This window comes from Megalobrama amblycephala, linkage group LG7 (genome assembly GCF_018812025.1).
Source record: "Megalobrama amblycephala isolate DHTTF-2021 linkage group LG7, ASM1881202v1, whole genome shotgun sequence".
Lineage (NCBI taxonomy): Eukaryota > Metazoa > Chordata > Actinopteri > Cypriniformes > Xenocyprididae > Megalobrama > Megalobrama amblycephala.
Window position 1 is genome coordinate 57,572,969 of NC_063050.1, and position 14,755 is coordinate 57,587,723.

The 14,755-nt window shown below is 44.3% G+C and overlaps 2 protein-coding genes across 2 annotated transcripts in view; both read left to right on the forward strand.

Annotated features, from left to right (window-relative positions):
- LOC125273048 (growth hormone receptor-like) overlaps positions 1-5,202 on the forward strand; it is a 29,563-nt gene extending 24,361 nt beyond the window's left edge. The window contains exons 3-9 of the mRNA XM_048198310.1: positions 1,647-1,764; positions 1,854-2,023; positions 2,223-2,401; positions 2,765-2,918; positions 3,034-3,121; positions 3,812-3,881; positions 4,077-5,202. Coding sequence (XP_048054267.1) covers positions 1,647-1,764; positions 1,854-2,023; positions 2,223-2,401; positions 2,765-2,918; positions 3,034-3,121; positions 3,812-3,881; positions 4,077-4,667 — 1,370 coding nt within the window. The 3' untranslated portion in view covers positions 4,668-5,202. The remainder of the gene's footprint in view (positions 1-1,646; positions 1,765-1,853; positions 2,024-2,222; positions 2,402-2,764; positions 2,919-3,033; positions 3,122-3,811; positions 3,882-4,076) is intronic.
- Positions 5,203-8,026: 2,824 nt separating this feature from the next.
- On the forward strand, positions 8,027-14,296 carry dusp27 (dual specificity phosphatase 27). Its single transcript, XM_048198295.1, has 6 exons — positions 8,027-8,209; positions 8,779-8,881; positions 8,977-9,113; positions 9,277-9,508; positions 9,689-9,906; positions 11,347-14,296. Exons 2-6 carry the CDS (start codon positions 8,781-8,783, stop codon positions 14,031-14,033), a joined length of 3,375 nt encoding a protein of 1,124 aa, XP_048054252.1. The 5' UTR covers positions 8,027-8,209; positions 8,779-8,780; the 3' UTR covers positions 14,034-14,296.
- Positions 14,297-14,755: the final 459 nt, after the last annotated feature.

Genomic DNA, 14,755 nt, shown 5'->3' on the forward strand with positions numbered 1-14,755 from the left:
GTTTTTTATATCAGCTATACATTCTGTTAATTTTGTGAATTGGTAAGTTTCGTCAGGTGAAGAAATATAGAGCTGAGTATCATCAGCGTAACAGTAAAAACTAACGCCATGCTTCCTATATCTCCCAAGGGCAGCATGTACAGAGTGAAAAACAACGGTCCTAGTACTGAGCCTTGCGGTACTCCATATTGAACTTGTGATCGATACGACATCTCTTCATTAACTACTACAAACTGATAACGGTCAGATAAGTATGATTTGAACCATGCCAATGCAATTCCACTAACGCCAACATAGTTTTCGAGTCTGTTTAGAAGAATATTGTGATCAATAGTGTCAAATGCAGCACTAAGATCCAGTAACACTAATAGAGAGATACAACCACGATCTGATGATAAGAGCAAATCATTAGTAACTCTAATGAGAGCAGTCTCAGTACTATGGTACGGTCTAAATCCTGACTGGAAATCCTCACAGATACTATTTCTTTCTAAAAAGGAACATAGTTGTTGTGAAACTGCCTTTTCTAGTATTTTTGACAGAAAAGTAAGATTTGAGATCGGCCTGTAATTGACTAATTCTCTAGGATCAAGTTGCTTTTTTTAAATAAAAGGTTTAATAATAGCCAGCTTAAAAGTTTTTGGTACGTATCCTAATGACAATGATGAATTAATGTTATTAAGTTTGTGTGTGTATGTGTGTTATGTGTGTGTGTGTGTGTGTGTGTGTGTGTGTGTGTGTGTGTGTGTGTGTGTGTGTAAGCTCTGTCACGAGGGCTTGAGTTTGAATCCAATTCAATTTACTCTGCTTCATAAAACCGTGTGCTTCAGTTTCTGTGTGTTTGAACCTACTCAACCATATTTTGGGGACAAATTTGTACCTAGAACTCAGAAGTGAGCTAAACCTGACAAAACCTCATATGCAAAAACAATATTAAAATCATATATATTCTCAGTTGTTGTTTTTGCATTATGCATAAAAGAGGATACTTCTCAAGTGATTCTGTATGAACTTCATAAACTTTGCTGAACCTTTAAGCCGGTTTTAACTGCTCTTTGCTGTGCTTTATTACTCGCTCACAACGCGCTCTCTGTGTCTGTGTTTTGTAGGAATGCGTAGCGGCTAAATCAGATTAGCATAGTTGTTAGCATTAGCCCACATGTCATAATCTCAAAGAGACTGAAGGAGCCTGAGGCCTTTGAAAACTGCTTAATGGAGTGTTTTGTGTTGTTGTGTTTTGCTCCGTATAATAACTGAGTTAGTATCAGTCGATGAGCACGCGCTTGATCTGATTATGCTTTATTCAACATGTCAGAGCAACATTGGAAATAAAGAGAGCAGAGGGGATCTGTTCATGTTCAGGCAGGGTATTTGAATGTGACTGTCAATCAAACTCACATTCGGCTCTGTCTCCGCCCACTATCAGCATCCAGTGAAGTAAAATAGGTTCACTGGTGTTCGATCTATATAGAACTGCAGCACACTTATAATAAACAGAATGATATTGTGCGTTTTATATAAATATATATATATGTCATGCCAATGTAGTTATTGTTATTAGTGTGAGGGGCCTCGTGTAAAAAAGCTTCAGTGTTCATTCCTACTTTGTCATCGTTGAGATCTTCAGTCAGTCGTTTATGTTTCAGATGGGTCAAGGCCGTACATTTACCACTGCCGATCACCCAACATGGAGGTCTTCACCTGCTGGTGGCGTCCGATCAATAATCAGGACAACGTCACCTACACGCTTCAGTACAGCACGGGGTGAGACGCGCCGCACGTCGGCTGGTGGTTTATGCAGAGGTCAATAACGCTGGTCATGCATAGTAAATGTGGTCATGTGGTCTCCGCAGGAACGGCGCTCCTCACGACTGTCCCGATTACGTGAGCGGCGGCATCAACAGCTGCTTCTTCGACACCAAACACACTCAGATCTGGGAGATGTACTGCATGAAAGTGACGGCTCACACCGGCACGGGGTCGCTGACCTCTCCGAGACACTGCCTGGACGTGGCTGATATAGGTGACGCATTACACCAAACGCACACGGGAATTCCGATCCTTTCATTTTAAAGACTCTCCAAGTAATGAAACTACATGGCTTGTCAAGTCGGCTTTATTTCAGATTGTACAGATTGTTTCACAGTAACAAAGAGAAAGGTTTTCATCAGCGCTGATGTTTCATCATGTTTGTTAATGAGTCTCGTGTGTTTGCGTCCCAGTGGAGACCGACCCGCCATTTAACCTGTCCTACATCATGCTGAACGAGAGCCACTGTGGATCCTGTCGCTCCATCATGCTGTCCTGGATGTATCCGGTCGAGACGCAGGTGCGGGAGGGATGGATTACGCTCATCTACGAGCTGCGCTACAGAAACCTCGCTCAGCCAGACACCTGGAAGGTACGGCCTTCGCTTGAATGACAGCAATTGTGAACGCTAATATGTACATAAATCATGATAAATAATGCGTCATTTGAAAGCTTCATGACTCATTTTAAATTGGACACTGCATTACCATGGAAACTGTACTTTACAATTTTTTCACATCAACTTAGAGAATTTAGAGCACAACATATGGCTTTTGATTTTTAGAGGCCAAATGATTTTGTAAAGTAAATTCTTAGTTCTTCATGAGTCAAACATTAACTCTGTGCATTAGTTAAGCATGGGTTAGTGCAGCCGTATTGTAAAGTGTTCCTCAATCATTCTAGAAATGTTTAAGAGAAAAAAGGAAGATTTAGGACGTGTGGTGTGTGTCCGTAGATGAAGGAGCGTTTGCGGGAGCCACATGTTGAGTTGTTGGATCTGCCGGTGGGAACGCATGAGTTGATGGTCCGATGCCGCTCCGCCAACAGCAAACACTGGAGCGCATGGAGCGAGTCCATCAGCATCAGCATCATCGGCAGACCTATGTCCGGTACGCACACTCACACACACACACACACACACACACACACACACACACACACACAGGCATTGACCTGTCTATCACAGCTGATGCTTAAACATCTGTCTGTCTGTCTGTCTGTCAGATCACATGTTGGTCTTAATCCTGGTGACCAGCCTCAGCGTCGTGGCCTTCCTCATCGTCGGTTTTGGGTTCATTCCACGAGGAAAGAGGTCAGTGCCGTCATGAAGCCGTAGCTCTACTCACAGTATCGACGGACTGTCGATGGGAATTACACAGACGGATCTGCAGATGTTCAGTTCAGTTCTGTCTATTTATCTTGCAATTCTGACTTAATAAATCATAACTGGTATTTCTGTCATGGTAACTCTCTAAGTGTTTAGCATGGTAATAGACATGACCATTTTAATGTTTGGTCCTACTGCCGATACATACACGATACACTGCTGTACAACACGGCATACGTGAATTACTCATAGCAGATCTATGCAGGTGGAGCTGGGGAAGGCGGAGGGTTCCTGAAAGCACTGCTAAAGCAAAAGTTGAGCAGAAGGCTCATTGGCTACTGATAAAGCAGGAACCAATCAGATGTGCCCTATAGAGAATGATGCAGATTGAGTTAAGGACCAGACTGCGCCATCTAGAGTTTCATGACAGAACTTTAGATAAACTCAGAATTGCAAGAAATTAATTTTGAGATAAAAACTCGCAATTACATTTTTTATTCCGTGGCGGAACTTCAGTGAATTCTGCAGAATGGATTTAATGGTGGTTCTGCTCTTAGCTTTGAGGAACACCATGTGCATGAACTAATACATATCAAAACAAATAAAAAAAACATAAATAATGCATTAGGAAAAAAACAGGATGTAAAGAAAAAATTCCTTGTGTTCTTCCTGCAGAATCAAAGCGTTTCTCCTGCCACCGATTCCCAAACCGCGCATCCGAGGGCTCGAACCCGTTCTGCTGAAGGTGACTGTCTCTTCTGCTCACCAATACTGCATTTATTTGAACAAAAATACAGTAAAAACTGCAATTTATTCCTGTGATCAAAGCATTACTCCAGTCTTCAGTGTCACATGATCCTTCAGAAATCATTCTGATATGATGATTTGATGGTCAAGAAATCTGCTTAACCTTCTGCTCTTTCTGTCCCTTTCCCTCCAGAATGGGAAGATCGATGAGATCAATCATCATTTCTCCAGTTTTCACGGCTATACGCCGCCTCAGTACTCTATGGAGACGTGGTACCAGGTGAGCGTGGACACGTGTCCGGCTGTGACGCCCAACAGTGCCCCGTCTACAGAAGAGAACGCAGCAGTCGCTCGGTTCGTCTCCGGCCCCAACGGACAGCCGACCCTTCGGACGAGCTGCAGTCCTGCGCCTTACTGCCGCAGCGGCCCCGCCTCCTACTGCGAGGGAGCCACGCCTCCTCCAGCCCCTGGCCACACCCACCCGGAGCTCGTGTCTGTCCCAGGCATGGACTACAGCATGATTCTAAACTCCGCCCCCGCGCAGCCGCCGTTGCAGGACTTCTACACGTGCGTCACCGGCGTGACGGCCAGCGGGGCGCTGCATCTGGTGCCCTGCCTGCCCGACATGCTGAAAAACACGCCATATGTGCAGTTCAAAGAGGACGGCAGTGCGGACAAGAGCGGCCAGTTGGTGGCGCTGCTGGAGAAGCAGATGGAGGAGCTGCCCTGCGACTCCGACCCGAGCGAAGCTGCCGTGCCTTTGCTACCTCATTCATCAGACTGAGCCTAAATCAGCGAACGCTCGGGACCTGCACACGCGACGTACAATCACACACACACACCGTCCACTACTGACACAGTCGGTGCGGGTTTGTCTTGAAATACAGAATAACGACTGCCGTTTAGGTTCAGAGAAGTGCAAATTGTTTTTTTATGGAATATTTAAGTATTCTAAATTATTCATCGGTGCACATCATTATTGTTTAAAATTCACGTGTCTCGTAATCTTGAATCAGAATATCTTCTTCATCTCTTCTCCTCTCTGATGACGAGGGCGGGGCAACCTGTCACTCGCATGAGATCCACCAATAGCAAACCACAACCATCCAATCAATTCCCCACAGACAAAATCAAGCCCCGCCCTACATTTGTTCTTGTTTTCCACAATAGGGAAGAAAAGACCAGCGCACCTTCCCTTCCACTTTAAGTGTCTAAATCATTCTTCATCTGTGTGACTGATGCTCATGATGGATGAACATTCAGTACCTGATGTAATTCTCGCATTTGGACCTTTTTATTTATTGTTACATGCAGAAATTTACACAGTTGATATTCAGAAGACTATAGAGAATATTTTAATGTCAGCACTTCAAACTGATCGTTGTAAAGCAAACTGCACAAACTGTGTCAGTGTTCATGGACTGCACTGTAACACACACACACACACACACACACACACACACACACACACACACACACATATGACCAGCAGCTGAACTCAAGGTTTATCAGTAAATTCTCACAACGAGCCAAACCCGCTACTGTCAGATTTCAGGAAACCATCTGGAGCAAAACACACACTCTCAGATCTCTCAGTCATGTGATGCAGGAATATATTTTTAAATCAAGGACACATGAGAGAACTGAAGCTCTTTTCATACAGTGCGATTCACTGTGATTCTCAGCCAGAGTCTGATGGGTAATAACCTCGTCCGGCCCTTCTACTGTACGTTCATTAACAAGAAGCATTTACAAGCCATGAATTCAAAAATATGCACACCAAAGACACACTAAGAGCCGCCGTGAACACGAGACGAGAGTGAGCGTGAGTGACTGCGATCTGGAGACGCAGAAGGCCTCTCAGGATGGATATGAATTATAGAGAAGTTGTAACACGGGTGAATCGTTTGCTTGTTGAGCGGGTGATGATGTAATGAATGTACGGTTGCGATGATGAGCCACACGACACAATCCCATTATAACGTTTCACTAATGCATCACAGTTTTATACACACTCAGTGACAGTGAATGAGCTTCATCAGCGACGGGGCTGAACTCAATACTCGCACTGGCCTCGCGTCGTGGATGTCAGTTAAACTACGCTGTGGAAGATTGTTTCTGCCACAGAATTATATTTCGCAATTTAAACTTTATAACTCACATTTGTGAGAAAAGGTCAGAATTGTTACATTTACCTTTTTTAATTTCTCATTCCGTGTCAGAAACAAGCTTCCACAGTACGGCACTTTCCATGAATACGGAAAACTCTGGAGTTTCTTTGTAAAGAATCAGAGGCACAAATCCCTACTTGCTTTAATGGGCTTAACTATTAACCATTATTTAACACAAGATTCAGCAGCTAGTTTGAACCACATCAAATGTTTGAGCAACAGCTTCATTTAAACTTTATATGCAAACCTGTCATTTTTCTGATGTGGTTTATAAATGTACTTCTTATTTGATCAGGTTTGTTTCATTTTTTATCGCTAGAACATCAGGGTTTTAATTGTATTTAGATGCAAAAGTTGAAAATATTTTTCTGCAGGTTCAGCACACATAAATGACTTTTGCACCCTATTCGTGAAGAGTGCCGTATATAAAACACTTTGTGATCAAAAAATTTATTTTTATGTTTTTTCTTGTCTTTGAAGCAGTTTCATATGCGCTCTTGATAAAATAGTGTCATATATAGAGAGATTAATATTAATGTTACTGTGAGAAGTTGCGTGTGTGTGAGTGTGTGTGTGTGTGTGTGTGTGTGTGTGTGAGACACATGGTTTAATAAGTGTGTGTTAGAGAGACTGAAGCACTGTGTTATCTGTTCAACACTGTTTCTCTTTCTTTGCATTTCAGTGTCAGTTCATGTTTCAGAAACATTTCCTCTTGATTTTCCTCTGATGGGCTGTTTCTCGTTGGCTGTGTGTCGTGTCTGTGCCTTTAATCGTGTGGGTTTTCCTGTTGTTATTAATGTACATAATCACTCTAGAACTCCAGCAGATAAAATACAGAAACGCATTAGAAAGATTCTGATATATTTAAAGAGAGATTTATACAGTAATAAATACGTCCGCTGTCACAGAAATGCAGTATATATTCTACTATAACATGTTTTTGTACGTTAGATTATTTTCATGTGCTTTTTTCTGTAAGCTTTTGTTTCTCATAGATTTTGTCACCTGTGGGAAAATCACCTTGCCATGTGGTCAAATAAAGCCGGTGAGCTGAAAGACAGTGTGTGATGATGGGTTTTTGTGGTTTACACAATCTCACACACACACACACAATTGTTGTACAACAATTGACTCATTATAAAACAATAACAATACTAAATGAGTTCAATATTTTTGTGAAAGTATTGAAACATAATGTCAAGACCCTTGCGTAAACGGTAAAAATAAATTAATAAATAATAAAAGAAAGGAATGTGAACCATGTCAAACATTTTAGATGTGAAAAGTACAAAGAAATGGGGAGACATTTTAATATTAATTTCAGCTTAATTTTTTTATTAAGCGCAACAAATAATGATAAAATTAATTTGAACACATTCATGCAGGTAGAGCACAGACAGACAATGAATTCTCATGGTGGTGTCAGTCGATGATGACAGGTTTGTGTTCATTCTCCAGTATCTTCAGCTCTGCTAGTGTTGACTGGTTAAACTGGTTTCGGTCAGATCGCAGGGAATGCAGGTGTTCAAAGGAAGGGTTGCATGTTTGTTGTGTCAGGTCAGAAAGGAGAAGATCTGGGTCAGAATTGGTAACTAGCGCCATCTTGCGTCTCACAGTGATAAAAACAGCAGTACTGAACACTTACTGTTGCTGTTTGAGCTCTCGGGCCACAGAGGGCGCTGTTTACAGTGTTTGTCTGCGTCTCAGTGTACTTACTATCCATCCTAAATAGTATGAGACATTAGTATTTTTCAATACTATTTAGGGCAGATAGGGTGGATATTACACACATTGGGATGCAGGGTTTCTCTTTTGACAGCTGGATGAATCATGTATTTGTAGCTAATAGAAGGCTTTTCAAAACAAGAAACAAATGTTCAGTTGGATTGATGTCAAAAGTCTGAATTATGTGAAAGTCAACAACAACAACAACAAAAATAACAGGGATTTTATTTCTGTCTGTGATGTCCAGTGAACGATTACGCTGGACTGCATCATGATAAAAGCTCCCGGCCCTTTAAGGGACCCTGGGGCCGTCAGACCCCTCGATGATGTCACATGGGTGCCCGGGGGCCGGTGGGAGTGTGAGGAGTCCAGACACACTCACAGACCTCAGAGCGCTGGAGACGGAGCCACCGACGGCACAGACATTCAGGTCAGAAACTTCATCTGAGAAACTTTCACAGAAGCTGCTTGACATTATAGTGACAAATAAGTGTTTTATATATACTTATATCATTCTGTAGCTCTCTTTACACGGTTACACTGTCGTGTGTGTGTGTGTGTGTGTGTGTGTGTGTGTGTGTGTGTGACCTCCCTGTTCCAGAAGAATCTCTGCAGCTGTCACACTCTATATATAGACACACACACACACACACACACACACACACACACACACACAGGCCTGATCAATCTGTTGTTGTCTGTTTATCATGTTGTGTGTTTTCAGCGGTAACACTTTACAATAAGGTTTGACTTGTTTGCATTTGTTAACTTAGTTAATGTTAATCTCATCATTTACTAACATTTTTAAAATCAAAAGTTGTTTCTGTCAACATTAGTTAAAGCACTGTGAACGAACAAGAACAAACAGTGAACAATTCTATCATTACTAACATTAACAAAGATATAATGTTAATGAATTAACTACTGTTAACTATAAGATCTTATTGTTGTTGTTATATTATTAAGTTATAATGTTTGTCTCTCTCTGTCTGTCTGCAGTGATGGCGTCGTCCGGTGAGAGCAGTGCTGCGGAGGATCATCAGGATGAAGCAGCGAGTGTTAAAGACGTTCAGTCGCATTACTTGCGCTGTCCTTCGCCCAGGTTCACTGACACACCAACACTGATGATACAGCTGTTAAACCTCAGTTATACACACTTTATATAGCCTGACTTCATGTGTGTTTAATCTCACGCAGCTTCTCCATGATGTCCGACCGCTTCTCCACCGTTTCGGACCGTTTCTCCATGATCTCGGGCTCAGAAGCAGAAAGTATCTTCATGGACCCGATTCATCTGTCATCCTCCATCGCTGCCAAGAAGATCATCAGTGAAGGTCTGGAGAGAAAGAGCTCACTTACTTTTGAATGTTCTCTGAACGATCTGTATGAATAATGTTTTTGTGCTAAAGTTTTGAGAACATAATGTTTGTTGATAACTTTGAGAGAACTTTGAGGTTCTGAGGTGGTGGTGATGTCTCTGTCCTCACGGGTCCTCAGAGCTGAAGCCCAGAGACGTCCGGACGCAGTCGACTCCTGACAGCATGCTGGAATCCGCCGAGCAGCTGATGGTGGAGGATCTGTACAACCGGGTGAAGGACATGATCGACGACCGCAGCCTCTACAACACGCCGTGTGTGCTGGACATCCAGAGAGCGCTGATCCACGACCGGCTGGAGGCTCCGTTCAACCCCGTGGATGAAGTCTGGCCCAACATCTTCATCGCAGAGAAGTGAGTCGCAGTGTGACGAGAGGGAGAAACACAGAATTATCACAGATAATTGACATTATGCGACAATTTGCATTAAACTCACATCATTATTTTAATTAGTTTTAACAGGAACACATGAAACCTCAGTTTATGATTAGAGTTGGAGCTTTAATGAACGACTGACATGTTTCTGTGCTGCAGGTCCGTGGCGGTGAACAAAGCCCGTCTCAAACGCCTCGGCATCACTCACATTGTGAACGCCGCTCACGGCACCGGCGTCTACACGGGCCAGCTGTTCTACCAGGGCATGAACATCACCTACATGGGCATCGAGGTGGATGATTTCCCAGATGCAGACATCTCTCCTTACTTCCGCTCGTGTGCTGAGTTTCTGGATGACGCTTTGCTGACACACAGGGGTGAGTTTAGAAAATTTTTCAATATATTTTTTCTTTTAAAGTCCCCATGAACCGGAAGTTGCAAACGACTTTTCTCCAGTGTTGTGACGTATTTGAAACGGAATATTGAATAGAGGGCAGGGTTTTGGAGGGTTGGAGGGGAGGGGTTTAAGCATTTTCAACCCAAGCCGTCAAACTGACGTCATCTGGGAAGGAACGCCATTCCAGACCGGAAGTAACTTTTCAGATTTTGATTAAAGATTACCTCGACAAACATTATTTTTCTGTGTATTAACGTAATTGTTCACCACAAGACTAGTAATATGCACTAACAAAGTAAATAGGGTCCGTTTGGTTAAATGCGTGAAGGATGTATCACAAGACTAAAAATCCGAACCTGTGAGTATCATGCTGTTCCTGTCGTAGATAAACAAACTGAAGATACCAAATTAACTCACCGGCCTGGACTCTGTCATGTCTCACTCACTTATTTTTAGAGTTAGTGACACAGATAGACCTCTCCAGAATCTGAATCGAGCGTCAGAAACTCTATAAAGCTTCTTTATTGGCATTGATGGTTCCATAGTGTGGAAAAAAGTTCTAAAGTGTTCTTCACACTAAGAAAAAATTGTTTTTTTTATGGGTTGGATCTGAACCAGTGTTCAAAACCCTGATCCAACACGCCTGTCTGTAATTATCAACTGCTCCTGAAGATCTTTACACGACATGGTTTTCAACTAAAAACCCATTTACATTGGGCACCCCTGCTCTAGATGTTAAATCAGGGTCAGTGAACACAGTGGGCAACATGTGCTGCAGTTCAGATCTCAACCACTAGAGGGACAAACATGATCATTCTGTCATCATTTACTCACTCTCATGTCCTTCTTTCTTCTTCTAAACACAAAAGACATTATTTAGCAGAATGCTAGAGAATGATGACTGTAGCCGGTCATCATAGTGAAAGGAGGTCACATGGGTTGAGAACAACTGGAGGGTGAGTAAATGATGAGACAGTTGTGTTTTTAGGTGAACTATCAATGTAACATAATGGATTTGGATTTCAAAGTTAAGAATTTTGGTGTAATTGCATATCGGATCTGGATGTGGTTCAGTAGCTCCGATTTTGGCCATATGAATTTCTCTCCCCGTTAAAAGATGCTGTTTTGCCATTGATTGTTTTGTGTGTCTCCTCATTTTGTTCCTGACGTCGGGCTCCAGGAGAGAATTTATGAAGGCTTGTCTCATGTATAATAATTAGGTCATGATGTAGCTTGATAATCCAGAGCACCCAGTCACATGACTTCATTAATATTAATGAGCCAAGACAAGAGAAATTCATTGGCCGCAGGCCCTGTTGGAAAGGGGGGGCATGGGCTTAACATGGCAATTTACATTTTCAATTTGTGTGATGAAATTGCACAAATATGACACAAATTTGTTGTGTTCCCCTTCATGCAGGCAAGGTGCTGGTGGACTCGATGATGGGCGTGAGCCGGTCAGCCGTGCTCGTCGCTGCTTACCTCATGATCTTCCAGAACATGAGCATCATGGAGGCCCTGCTGGAGATCAGGAAGAAACGTGCCATCAACCCCAATGAAGGATTCATAAAGCAACTGCGGCAGCTCAACGAGACCCTAATGGAGGAGCGAGATGAAGACGATGACGACACCCTCAGTCAGTGCTCTGTGATTGACACCCGCGCTCGTCTCGACGAGGAGGAGAGCATGTTTGGAGTTAAAGCCGACTCTATTATGGTGGACGAGGAGGAAGACGGCGGCAGCGTCATGAGTAGTGTGGCTTCTTCTGCTGCCGCCGCCGCGCTGAGAGCAGGACTTCTTGGCGGCCCAAACAAACCCGAGCCGGAGGAGACCGCAAAGGACCCGACGCTCCCTGGAAAAGACAGGGATGATGAAGACGGGGATGTGGACGGCATGATAAGGGAGTGGCAGAAGCGAAACGAGAAGTACCAAAACGAGGACTGGTGGGAGGCGCAGCTACTGTGCGACGGGGAGGACGGCGAGTCTTTGCTGGGCGAGAGGAAGCAGCCGGCCGTGCGACCGGAGGACCTGGAGAGCGTGACCAGCGAAGATGTACAAATGGTGAAGGAACGCATCAGACGTCGCCCCCGTCGACCCGCTTCAGATTCAGGATCCACAACCAGCTGCAGCAGTTACGCCGATCTCTGGAAGCAGCGTCTGAAGGAGATCGAGGAGCAGGCCGCCGCACGGTACCGACTCAAAGAGGCTGACGAGGACACTAACAGCGAAGCAAGCCAGAAGAAAATTGACGATGATGTCGAGAGTATGCTCTCCGACAGCAGCTCCATGTACAACTTCTGCAAAAAGAACAAAGAAAATCTAACTCCTCTGGAGAGGTGGAAGATTAAGCGAATTCATTTCGGATGGAACAAAAAAGAGGAGAACGGAGAGCAGACGGAGGCTGAGACGGAAGCGCCCGCTCCCTCGTTGGAGGACGTCAACTTAACGGCCTATCAGACCTGGAAACTGAAGCAGCAGAAGAAGCATGGCGGTGAAGAGAACAAGGACGAAATTCTGGAAATGAGTCGAGCAGAGGACCCGGCCACGCTCAAGAGAAGACAGCGAAGAGAGGAGCTTCTGGAGCGCACACGGAAAACACTGGAGGAGAGCCAGTCGGTGTGCGGCTGGGAGACCGAGAGCGCTCTGAGCGGCGGGAGCAGCATCCCGCTGTCGGCTTTCTGTGCAGGAGCCTTCCCGTCCGCAAGCGTCGCCGGAGACGATAACATGTCTGTGCTGAGCGGAAGGTCCTCTGTCCTTTCCGGGCGAAGCACACGATCCCAGCCTCCTGTTCCCCAAGAGCCTCCTACACCACCGGCTCCGGTCATTGGACCTAACGGCGAGCCCATGGTAAACCTTGCCAATATCCAAAACTGGATTGCCAACGTCGTCAATGAGACTCTCATGCAGAAGCAAACAGAGATGATGATGGGAGCGAGTCTCGCCCCTTCCAGAGCGGGATCAGTGTTTAGTCTGGGAGCACGTGGAGTAGACGATGATAAAGTCTCGGTGTTGAGCGGAGCCACGTCCTCGAGCGTACTGTCCCGAAGTAGAGCCGAGTCCGTCCGGTCTGTGCTGTCGGCTGGCGGTTGGGCCGAATCCGTGCTTTCTGCCGGAGGAGCATCCAACCTCTCCTCGGTGTCCGGTTTGGGCTCACGGAGAAGCAAGATTACTACAACCAGTGTGCCGCTGTACAGCCTCTTCCAAGACCAGGTGAACCTTCACAAACTGGACACCATGGAGAAGGAAATCAAGTCCGACATGCGGGAAAAGATGGCGTCTTATGAGGTGAAGAAGATCGCAGAGGACAACAAGCGCAGCACATTATACAAGAAGAAGAAAACAAAGGAGGAGGACAATGAGGATGAGGCCGGACTTGGAAAGTCCAATGGATTTGAGGATCTGGCAGCCCTTTCCTCTGAGAAACCCAAACCCAAACCCAAAAGAGATTACGGCCGTTCAGGAATACTGAACCTTCCGGCTTCAGCCAATAACCCCACCAGCAGTATTGATGAATGGCTCAAAAATGTAAGACCTCCTCCGAGCAAACCAAAGCCGTATGATGGAGACGTCGAGCCTCTCCGCATGACTCGGCCATCCGGGATCGAGGAACCCTCGGAGTTCGACTTTCCGAGCCGCAGGAGCTCAATTTCAGTGGATGAAGAAGCAGAAGCGGAGGAATATAGCTTTGCCTCAAGATTTTCATCCCGGCATCTGGCTGACGCTGACATGGATTTGGATCGAGATCCCAGTCCAGAGTTTAACTATCGGTCTCGGAGGTCTCCGCCTTCTGTTGAGCCGTCGTATAACGGCTTAAGTGAAGCTACTAATTACAGAACCAGGAGATCTTATGCAAGATATGAGGAGGAGGAGGAAGAGGAGGTCAGTTATCAGAGCTACTCAACAAAGCAGAAATTACATGAGAACACTGAGACTGTGAGGACGGCGAAAACTGGACAGGAAGACGAGGAAGATGATGAAATCTCTGCTTTCATTGCTCAGATAAAGCAGAGGGCGAGAGCGCGGCTGGCCGAAGAAATGGAGGATGATGAAGTTCTTTCCGCATGGAGGAAACAGGAGGAGTCAAAGTCACATGTTCACAAAAAATAATAAAAAAATAGTCTATGTAAGTGTTTCATATGTGCAAAATGACAATTCATAAAAGCAAAACTGTTCAGTATGAGACTCTGAAATGATGGACCTTCAGTCTATACTGTATATAAACAAACAACTGTACTAAATGACATTGTTGCATTCATTATAAAATGAAATTTTTTCAAGATTCTTGCGTTCAGGTTTTGTTATGACATAGAGAACAACTTCCTAAAGTCAAGAGCAGATTATGTCATAAAAATAAAGGTTCTTTACTGGCATCAATGTTTTTTTTTACATGTGGTAAAAAGGCTTTATCTTATTCAAATGTTTTGCACTAATAAAAAAAATTAAATTAAAAACTGTTCACCAAAAGTGTCAAAAGTGTAGCCCTGCTCCAAGCAGGTCACGAACTCGGGCCCTTCTGCATGGGAGTCGGATGCTCTAAAGGAGGCTAAAGGATGCGAGCTTCAACGTCAGTCACTAGAGCATCTGTTGAGATCAGGGAGGAGGTGTACACACACACACACACACACACACACACACACACACACACACACACACACACACACAGAGAGTGTATGATAAAGGTAATAACAGATTTAGCAGGTCTGGGGACTCATATTGGGCCAATAAATGCAAATAATAATATACAGTGAAAATAATATACGGTTCATTAAAGTGAAGTTGTCACAGTGGGAACCTGCAGCACTCAATAACTCAACAGGCAGTAAAACAAT

Coding starts and splice junctions, on each gene's coding strand:
- dusp27 (XM_048198295.1), top strand. CDS start 8,781: ATGGCGTCGTCCGGTGAGAGCAGTGCTGCGGAGGATCATCAGGATGAA. Junction 8,882..8,976: donor TTGCGCTGTCCTTCGCCCAG/GTTCACTGACAC, acceptor AATCTCACGCAG/CTTCTCCATGATGTCCGACC. Junction 9,509..9,688: donor AACATCTTCATCGCAGAGAA/GTGAGTCGCAGT, acceptor TCTGTGCTGCAG/GTCCGTGGCGGTGAACAAAG.